This window comes from Octopus bimaculoides, chromosome 9 (genome assembly GCF_001194135.2).
Source record: "Octopus bimaculoides isolate UCB-OBI-ISO-001 chromosome 9, ASM119413v2, whole genome shotgun sequence".
Classification (NCBI taxonomy): domain Eukaryota; kingdom Metazoa; phylum Mollusca; class Cephalopoda; order Octopoda; family Octopodidae; genus Octopus; species Octopus bimaculoides.
The window spans coordinates 81,479,468-81,490,466 of record NC_068989.1 but is presented as its reverse complement, the minus strand read 5'-3'; the positions used below and the strand labels follow the sequence as shown (position 1 = coordinate 81,490,466).

Here is a 10,999-nt window from a genome sequence, read left to right as displayed (position 1 = left end):
ATATATATATATATATATAAAAGAAATGAGATGAGAAAGGAGCAAACCATTATCTCATGGACTTCATTAGGTTACAGCTGTTTCCTCTGTAACATGTGGCAGACTCCATAGTTGAGTGCTTGAATAACACATTACAGTTTCATCAGAATCTCATCTCAAACATGAAGTGTTGCTCAGTACTCAACTAATGCTTCATTTAGAGGCATACATATATTGAGTTCTACACCAGATTATTAGTATTGCAATGCCTAAGCAATATTTACCAGCATCACCTTCCTGGCACTTGAGCCGGTGGCACGTGAAAAGACATTCGAGCAAGATCGTTGCCAGTGCCGCTGGACTGGCTCCTGTGCAGGTGGCACGTAAAATACACCATTCTGAGCGCAGCCATTGCCAGTACTGCCTGACTGGCCTTCGTGCCGGTGGTACGTAAAAGCACCCACTACACTCTTGGAGTGGTTGGCATTAGGGAGGGCATCCAGCTGTAGAAACTCTGCCAAATCAGATTGGAGCCTGGTGTAGCCATCTGGTTTCACCAGTCCTCAGTCAAATCATCCAAGCCATGCTAGCATGGAAAGCGGACGTTAAACGATGATGATGATGATGATTATAAATAGATATATAAACAATATATGTTTGATAAACAAATATTTAGTTTTCTGAAGGCAGATGCCCATGGTTAAACCACAGGGATTTTAGCAACTTTGAATAAAAATTGAACTGATTTTCCTCTTTCCTGCCAGCTTCCACAGTGAGACCAAATATGTATTCATTAAACTTATGGATATGAGATTCTCTATGTATATTTATTCATAACTCGTGCTGCATTGGTACTGTAGTTATTTATATAAGTATATGGTTATGCATTTATGTCTGTAACTGTAGTTATATGTCTATACATCTTATAGGTCTATGTATGTAGTTCTGTGCCGATGCATGTAAATATCTAAGTATACTTGTCTGTTACCTGAATGCCATCACCTGTATGTATATGTCTATACACTAATACAAGTGTATTTACCTAACCTTATTTGTGTTACTATGTGTGTGTGTGTATATATGTGTGTGTATATTGTTAGTGTGAGAAGTTAGTTTCAAACTTGTTCTGTGTGCCTGTTTCTATTTCTATGAAGAGGTAAATATGAAGGAGAGAGAGAGAGAGAGATGAAGCAACTACATATACATGCATACATACACACTTACATACAAAAATGCATATATGCATACACACGTGCATACATGCACACACACATAATTACATACACACATACATAAATTCACACAGAGACATATAGATACATGCATGCGTCCAACCCATGCCAGCAGGGAAAATGGACATTAAACGATGATGATGCAGGCATACACACACACACGCGCATACATACATACATACATACACACGTATGTACGTACATACGCATGTATGTATATATGTGTGTACATACAGTTTATTGATGCTGATGTTTGCAGTAAACCTGCCATTGAGGTGTAATCAATACTGCTCCCTCTCTTTCCCTCTCTCCCTCTCTTTCCTTCTCTCCCTCTCTCTACCATCATACGATTAACACAATTAACACACCTGTAGTCTGCTGGAATGCATTACCACAGCTGAGCAACTCTGGCTATATTTAGGGATCTTCACTGCAACATTACACAGAATGGTGTGAGTGTGAGAAACTCTGCATCTGTGTGCTTGTTTATGTGTGTGTGTGTGTGCACGTGCGATTCCATGTGTATATATATATGCTTATGTTTCTCTATGTATGTGTAGATAGTGCTTAAGTATGAAAGTAGCAATCTGGTCATTCCAGGAAGGAATAAGTGTGTTGGAGAGATGTGATATGCTTTGGTAGTATGGATTGTCTGATGTTGTTGATATTTTTACTTAGCTGAAGATTAATCCCAGTTGAGCAGACTTATGATCAAAAGCATTCCAGCCATACCCATCATGTAAATTTCGGATGTTGGCCTATAATACTGAATCTATCCTTTTCTTATTTAAGACGGCAAGAGTGTGAATTGAGCAGGATTTTGGTTGCTATGCCTAACAGATCAGAGAACTATATAGAAGTTTTCTATCTGTCATATGACTCACAGTAGTGACAATTGCCTTCATGATGTATAGTAATTGTATAGATTATCTTATGATGTATATTAGTAGTAAGGACAGTTTTATGATGTACACTGAGTCATGATGTACAAAGGTGTTAAGAATTGTTTTATGTTATACTGTTGTAGTAAAGGCTGGCATATGATGTGCAATAGCAGCAGCAGCAGTTGTGGTGGTGGTGGCTGTAGTAGTAGTAGTAGTAGTTATAAGGGTAGGTTTTTGTAATATAGGCCTTCACTCTCTACCTTAATGTGTGGCACAAAAGGAAGCCTTAATAGTGTTAGTGTGGTGGTGAGAGAGGGCAACAGCTGTGTACTTTTTAGTCTTCCTACCAGCTGTGTCAGTCTGCTAGTGTGTAGAGGAGGAGGAGGAGAAGGAGGGGGTGTTATTCATATCTTTTCCTGTTATTAATAAATGACAGGTGCAGGTAATTTATTAAGGCATTTGCATAAGAGAGAGAGAGAGAGACAGACAGACAGACAGAAAACGTGTGTATCCGTGTGTGTGTTTTCAAATAGAAAGTGTCTGTATGAGCTAGAAAACCTGTTTGTTGATGAACAAGCTTGAAATTTTAGAGATAGCAAAGATGCTGCAAGAGTAGAAATTTTTCTATTTTAACCCATGGTGGTTGTGATGGTGGGGATAATTGTGATAGCAGTGGTAGTTGTAGTAGATGGCAGTTGTAGGGAAAGTGATGGCGGTGACAGCTATGATATATATATGTATGCTCTCAAATGGCTATGTAAAATGATCCTTGACACTGCAAAGTTTTTCTTCCTGATTGTGCTTAGTGGTTCTAAAATGAGAGACAGTCCTTTATGGCCATGCCTGAGAGGGTCTTGCCTTGTGGGCTCACTGGTGCTGGTATCATGTAAAAAGCACCCATACTGGTGCCACATAAAAAGCACCTATGCTGGTGTCATACAAAAAGCACTCGTGCCACCTGTCTGGTGCCATGTAAAAAACACCTTGGACACTCTGTAAAATGTTTGGTGTTAGGAAGGGCATCCAACTGTAGAAACCTTGCCAAAACAGACAATTAGAGCCTGATGCAGCTCTCCAACTGACCAGCTCCTGTCAAACTGTCCAACTCATGCCAGCATGGAAACCAGAGATGATGATGAGTTTGTACAATCTCAGCCCACTCTTTTGCCTTGGAGGTCTGACTAGTGTCTCAGTGGGCTAACATGGCTGTGATGATCAGCAAGTCATAGGTTTTACATTGGAATGGGCTTCACCTTGGTGAATTGGCATACAGAGCTGGGGATCTCCATCTACTCTGTCAAGCCTTACAGAGGAGATAATAAAGGGCTGAGATGAGATGATTGGTAATTCACTGTGCTCAAGAAGACCTGTTCATCACATCAAAAGTGAGGTCCAAAAGTATTTATGCTTATGTTTGTAAATTCTGGGCTCCAAATCCAAAGCAAACATCCCCCTCCATGTCTCATATTCCTAACATCTTAACATCCATCCTTCAATCACTCTTCTAACAATGATTCTCCCTAGCTGCTATAATTATTTAGGAGTAGAATCTGCACATACTTTATCCCTACATTCTTTGACACTATCAGTTACCTTACTCTCATTACCATCAATCACCTGTGTTATGTCTCTCCCCTCTGCGCTGCATCTTAAGTTTACCATAATTCATCTTTAACACACCTCCCATCTGCTATCATTCTCAACACCCTCTCAGCATCATCATCATCGTCGTTTAACGTCCGCTTTCCATGCTAGCATGGGTTGGACGATTTGACTGAGGACTGGTGAACCAGATGGCTACACCAGACTCCAATCTGATCTGGCAGAGTTTCTACAGCTGGATGCCCTTCCTAACGCCAACCACTCCGAGAGTGTAGTGGGTGCTTTTACGTACCACCGGCACGAAGGCCAGTCAGGCGGTACTAGCAACAGCCACGCTCAAAATGGTGTATTTTACATGCCACCTGCACAGGAGCCAGTCCAGCGGCACTGGCAATGATCTCACTCGAATGTCTTTACACATGCCATCCGGCACAAGTACCAGGAAGGCGATGCTGGGCACAGGTGCCATATATTGTCCATTCCCCCTTTGTCACCCCTCTCACTATAGCCACCCTCATGTACCTCTGACCCCTTTCTCCGCCACACTTTATTACCCTCCCACTCCCTCCACTGCACACCATCACCTTACTTTCTGATTTGTCCACAGATATATGATACTGCTGCTTGTTTCACCTCTTACTCCTTCATACTGATATTTACCACCACCTACACCACCACCATTTTTCATCACTACCTACATCAACTCCTAACCTAATCTCTAATCACCTAACACTCTCTTCCCCCATTCTTATGAAACTCCCACCCTTTTCTTCCCTTCTTGCACCTAGAGAGTATGTTCTGGTACCCTGTCACCACCATCTTTATCTCCCTTCCAGTTAATCTTGCTCACCCTTGTATAATGCAGGGTAGCTATGTATCTTCTTTATAACACAACACCTGTGCTTCTCTCTCTGTTATATTTTAGTCTTTAACACCTGGCATAGCACCACCTGCTCCCTCTCAAATACACTTCCACTCAGTCGAGGGAGCCTTTCCCTTTTCCCTTTTCCTTTCTTTACTTTGTTATGTTTATCAATTCATTTTGCAAGATTCCTGATATGAAATCTTGTGTTGAAACAAATATTGTTGTATTTTGGGATGGTCATTTTATTTATTTATTTATTGCCAAATAAACACACACACAATATATATATATGTATATATATATATTTTTTCTTTTGTTTATTACTGGTTTTATTTATTTTATGTCCGTTATCCGGAAATCTTTTGTCACACATCTGTGATCAGTAATATGAAGAAAAAAAAATATGTATAGTGCAAGTGTTTATTTGGAAAAAAAAATTGGAATAAAATAAAATGACCATCCCGAACTACAACAATTTCTTTACTTTGTTTTACAAGTTACTTGGCATTCTAGTACACACTATAAAGTGGTTGGTATTAGGAATGGCATCCAGCCATAGAGATCATGCCAAAGCTAGCATTGGAGTCTGACACAGCTCTGTGATTCATCAACCTGTTTAAACTGTCCGAGCCATGCCAGCATGGAGAATGAGTGTCAGACGACGACGGCAGCGGCGATGGTGGTGATGATGATGATAATGATGATGATGATGATGATGTGTGTGTGAGAGAGAGAGAGAGAGAGAGAGAGAGAGCATTTCTAACAGTGTTAAAAAGCACAGAAATATATCAGCAACAAGTGAAAATTGCCTGGCAGTGGTAATGGCGTTGCTAAATCAGGAATTCTGCTTCTTTGAGCTTCATCAGTAGCAAGGGTCCACTGGCACTGTATGCTAAGCAAAAATTGGTTGCTGGCTGATATAGTTAATCAATGATTGAAAGGTCACTGATGCTGCATTTAGCTGGCAGGCTGAATAAAATTCTGTTTAAAGCGTCTATAAGAGATGCTTTCTCAAGATGAATAACACAATTTAGAAGGCTTTCAACTGTATATATACTTTAAGTGTGATATACAGATTGCTAGTGTGGTATCTTTTCAGTTGCTGTCACAGTTTTTAGTTTTTTTAATCTTGTTTCAATTGTTTTCAAATTTGGCGTACTGATGTAGTTTTGTGTGCTAATTATGGAAATCGAATTCATTTTTGCCATAAATTGATAAATAAAAAAGTTAATAGCTTTTAAAGTTTGAAAATTCTGGGTAATTTTAGCCAATCGAAAGCCATGGACATATTGGTGCCTGTTTCCATGATAAGCCAGTGTATAGTCTGCTTAAGCTACAGACATAAATACAACTGAAGAGATAAATATAACCTGAACAATAGGTATTTGAAGGAGTGTGTCGCAAGACCAGACATGATTTTCTTTATACAGTGCCAAGTCAGAATCACAACACACTAGAGGAATGCAGACATTAGTCAATTCTTCCTGGAACCACAATTTTAAGTGACTTGTGGAGGGCCTCCTTTCACATTCCTGAAATTGAGGAGTATGATTTTTAGCATAGAACAGCGAACTATTTAATTTTAAAATTTCAAAAAACTGACAGCAACAGAAAAAATCCCTAATTTGAAGTAATACTGCTTCCATTGCTAATAACAAATATTAATTAAATTTAGAATTTCATCAAAATTTATTTTATAACCAACTAATGTATTTTTAGTGTCATTAAATTAAATTACTCACTAATTTATGTTTTACTATTACTGTATTTTACTATACTATTTCTTTAGTATACAACTGTACTACCTTTATATGGTGGTATCACTGTGTAGTATTATACTATTCCTGTTCTATACTATCACAATATAATACTGTACTGTCACTATATAGTACTGTGCTATCACTGTATAGTACTGTACTATTTTTGTATATTACTGTAGTATCACTATACAGTACTGTACTGTATAGTACTGTACTACTACTATATAGTACTGCACTGTCATCATATAGTACTGTACTATCACTATATAATACTGTATTATCATGGTACAGTTGTTTTGATATTCTTAACACACAGTATATTGCATCTTGTTGCTAGACTGACATTTGTTATTTTCATTCATTATTTTAATGAAATCACCAAGTAAATGGTATCATCAGCTGATGGTATCACAAGGTAATGATATTACCAATTAAATGGTATCACCAGATAAGTGGTATCACCATCTGATAATATCCCCACATATCTTTTACTTCATCACTTGTGATGTTTCCATGTTTCACAGCAGTTACTTATTTAGAGGTTAACTGACATATACCTACATTCACTTAGATATTTACATTGATGATGATGATGATGATGACAGCAGTGACAATATTAGTGTGTATATGTGTGTCACTATCTTGTTAAATGTTTACCTCACCTCCCTACACATTAGATATATGAAGGAATTTAGAGTGACTTATCTTGTCAGCTGGTTTATCTTTATCCTAAAATAGCTTCTGGAACTGAATGGATGTGATAAAATCTTTTAAATTCTTAAATATAAGCCATGTATACAGATATATATCTTACTTTTTTTTAGACAGTATTGTGTGATATGCAGGAAATTTGGCTGCTATTTCTAGCCTGTCAAGCAGTGACATAAGGGTTTTCTTCATTAACCAGTAAAATCAAAGGTGAATTTGTGATATAATTTTATAATTTCCATAATAGTTCAAAGACTGAAATAAATAATGGAGTCAATATGATCACCTAAATGATTGAAAGCTGTGCCCCAGCTTGGCCATAGCCCAGTGATACAAACTTGTAAAAGAATAGACACATAAAAGAATATATAAATAGATGGAGGAGGAGAACCAGGCAAAGGCTTTGGAGAATGGATGTATAAAGTAGGGTAAAATGGAAGAGACTGTCAAAAGGGGTCTGCAAAGCTTAGCAGAAAACATTGTCTTTAAGCATTTGGTGTTGTTATTGTTGTTGTTAAATATTGTATCTTATCCAATTTCATTTTATTTCTTTTATTACAGATTGTTTCACTGGAGAAAGAGCTGATGTTATTCGACAATCGCAACAGTAGTAACAGCTGATGTTACAAAACAGTCGCAGTTGATGTTACAACATAGTCACAGCTGATGTTACAAAACAGTCGCAGTTAATGTTACAACACAGTGAATGTTCATATTACACCACAATTACAACTGATGTTATACCACAGTAATAATTGATGTTACATCATGGTAACAGCCGATGTTACAACACAGTAACAGTCGATGTTACATCCCGTGACGGCTGATTTTATGACGAGAGCTATGAACAATAAGAAATAAGACATAGAAGCAGAAATATGAAAGTGAATAAGTTAGTGGAAGGTAAGGTTGGTGGTGACAACAGCGATAATGTAAAGGTAGCTGTTCGCTGTCGGCCACTCAATGAAAAAGAAATTTCTTCAGAATGTAAGCAGACAGTTTTTGTCGATTCTGTAAGAGGAACAGTCTCAGTAGAAAACCCTACCCCGGGCCATGGTGAACCTATGAAGGTTTATACATTTGATACTGTATTTGGACATGATTGCAAACAGGTTGATGTTTATAATGAGGTTGCTCGCCCTATTATTGATTCAGTTCTTGCTGGTTACAATGGAACAATTTTTGCATATGGCCAGACTGGAACAGGCAAAACGTTCACAATGGAGGGCCTCAGGGTAGTGGCAGAAAAGCGGGGCATTATTCCTAATTCATTTGCTCATATATTTGGTGCCATTGCTAAAGCTGAGGGTGAAACTCAGTTCTTGGTAAGAGTATCTTATCTAGAGATTTATAATGAAGAAGTGCGTGATTTGCTTGGTAAGGACCAAATGCAACGGCTTGAGGTTAAAGAGAGGCCTGACATTGGTGTTTACGTGAAGGACCTTTCTGCTTTTGTTGTAAATAATGCCGACGATATGGATCGGATCATGACACTAGGGAACAAAAATCGGGTTGTGGGTGCTACTAATATGAATGCTCACAGTTCCCGGTCTCATGCTATTTTCTCCTTGACCATTGAATGTAGTGAGAAAGGTATTGATGGAAAACAACATGTCCGAATGGGGAAACTTCATCTCGTTGACTTAGCAGGCTCTGAACGTCAAGCAAAAACAGGTGCTACCGGTCAGCGACTTAAAGAAGCTACAAAAATTAATTTATCTCTTTCTACCCTTGGCAATGTGATCTCTGCATTAGTTGATGGGAAAAGTAGCCATATTCCTTACAGAAATTCCAAACTGACACGTTTGTTGCAAGATTCCCTTGGCGGTAACTCAAAAACAGTAATGATTGCCAATATTGGTCCAGCAGATTATAACTATGATGAGACCATTAGCACTCTGAGGTATGCCAACAGAGCAAAATGTATAAAGAACAAAGCTAAGGTTAACGAAGATCCAAAAGATGCTTTGCTTCGGCAATTTCAGGAAGAAATTAAAGAATTAAAACGGCAACTTGAAGAAGGTGAGTTTAATAATGATGATGATGTGTCTGGTGGAAATGAAGAAATTATTGAGAAAGATGGGAAAAGCTGCAATAAAAAAATAAAAAAGACACATAAAATTTCTAAAGAAAAAATGGCTGAAATTCAGTCTAAGATTGAAGATGATCGCAAAATGCTGGAAGAAAAGAAAGATTTAGCAGAAGAGGAGAGAAAGAAAATAAAATATAATCTTGATGAGAAAGAGTCTGAGATGAAGAAGTATTTAGAAGAACAACACCAATTGGCACAAAAGTTAGCTGTGATAGAGAAGAAAATTATTGTTGGTGGTGAGAATCTTTTAGAAAAGGCTGAAGAACAAGAACGACTATTGGAAGAAAGTGCCTGTGAGTTAGAAGAAAGGAAGAAGAGAGAAGAAGAACTACGGAAAGCTTTAGAAGAAAAAGAACAAGAAAGATTGGATATAGAAGAAAAATATTCCACTTTGCAGGAAGAAATTATTGGTAAAACCAAAAAACTCAAGAAATGCTGGTCTATGTACACACAAGCTAAGATTGAAATTACTGATGTACAAAAAGACCACCAGAGAGAAATGGAAGGTCTGCTTGAAAATGTTCGCCAGCTCAGCCGAGAATTGAAGCTTCAAATGCTGATTATTGACAATTTCATTCCTATGGAATTCCAGAAAATGTTGGAACACTATGTTCACTGGAATGACGATATTGGGGAATGGCAGCTAAAATGTGTTGCATACACAGGGAACAATATGCGCAAACAGTCACCGCATACTGAAAGTCTATCAGCTAGCTTTAATGAATCTGACATCTCTGGAGTCTATCTTGCCTACACAAAAGAAGGAGCTACTCAGAGTATGAGACTAAACTCTGCTAAAGGTAATAAATTAGGACGACCAAAAACTGCTTCAAGATTAAAGTCAGCAAAGAAAAAGAAGAAAGACCTGGATGTTGAGACAATATTGCAGTGACTATTCATTGCAGCTGTAGCTCTGTTTACTTTTAAGTTGTTCATATATATGGACTATGTCATGGATTTCCTTTTTCCTGATATATTTTGTGAAGATTTTTAATGAATTTTATTTTCAAAATTTTTTTTTTTACTCTTTCTCAGTAATTACTTTTGTTAGATTTAAAAACAAACACAAACATTGTCTTTAATAACTTCAATTAAAAACAATTAAGTGTCATCCAAATTATTTTTGATTTTAGAGTCCTGGCTTATGCTTTTGATGCAGCTTTGGCATTTGGTCAGTTGTTGCAAAAAGGTTTTGTCTGACAATAATTTTGTAGGATTCTCTGAAAATTAGAAAAGTAAGGATAATAATTTCATAGATATATATATACACATATATTAAATTTTAAATATATATATAAAAACAGGCCACCAACATTTCATGAGCAGTGTTAGATAAGGTATAGGCTTTTTACAAATGGTTCAAAGTCTTACAACTTCTACCTCACAGAGGAACTCCTTACCATCCATCATTCTACCCTAATCTTAAACAGAAAGAACTAATTCCCACTTGCCGACATATGTCCAAATTTCAAAGAGGATACCCTTGATGCATGACAGACATCAGTTGATGATGTACACTGCCTAGTATCATCCTGTTGTAGAATTGTCTTGTTAATTTCTAACCCACTGACATGTATGAACATTATGAAACTGCTGTTTCAGAGTATATAATCCCTGTCTCACTATCTCTTTCTCTCTCTCTCTCACACACATACATGCACAAAATACTATATATTGTAGGCACATTTACCTGCAGGTACACACACACACACACACACACACACACACACACACACACACTCACTTACTCACATACACACACATGCACAACAAGACCCCTTCAGCTTCCATCTATCAAATCCACTCACAAGGTTTTGGGCAACCCAGGGCTACAGTAGAAAACACTAAAAGTGCCACATAGTAAGACTGAACGTGGA

General features: G+C 37.6%; 1 protein-coding gene across 2 annotated transcripts in view; it reads left to right on the top strand.

Annotated features, from left to right (window-relative positions):
* The window catches only part of LOC106879294 (kinesin-like protein KIF3A), an 18,208-nt gene extending 7,215 nt beyond the window's left edge, over positions 1 to 10,993 (top strand). For both annotated transcript variants that reach the window (XM_052970821.1, XM_052970820.1), the window contains exon 2: positions 7,592 to 10,993. In XM_052970821.1, coding sequence (XP_052826781.1) covers positions 7,909 to 10,014 — 2,106 coding nt within the window. In that variant the 5' untranslated portion in view covers positions 7,592 to 7,908 and the 3' untranslated portion in view covers positions 10,015 to 10,993. The remainder of the gene's footprint in view (positions 1 to 7,591) is intronic.
* The last annotated feature ends 6 nt before the right edge of the window (positions 10,994 to 10,999 follow it).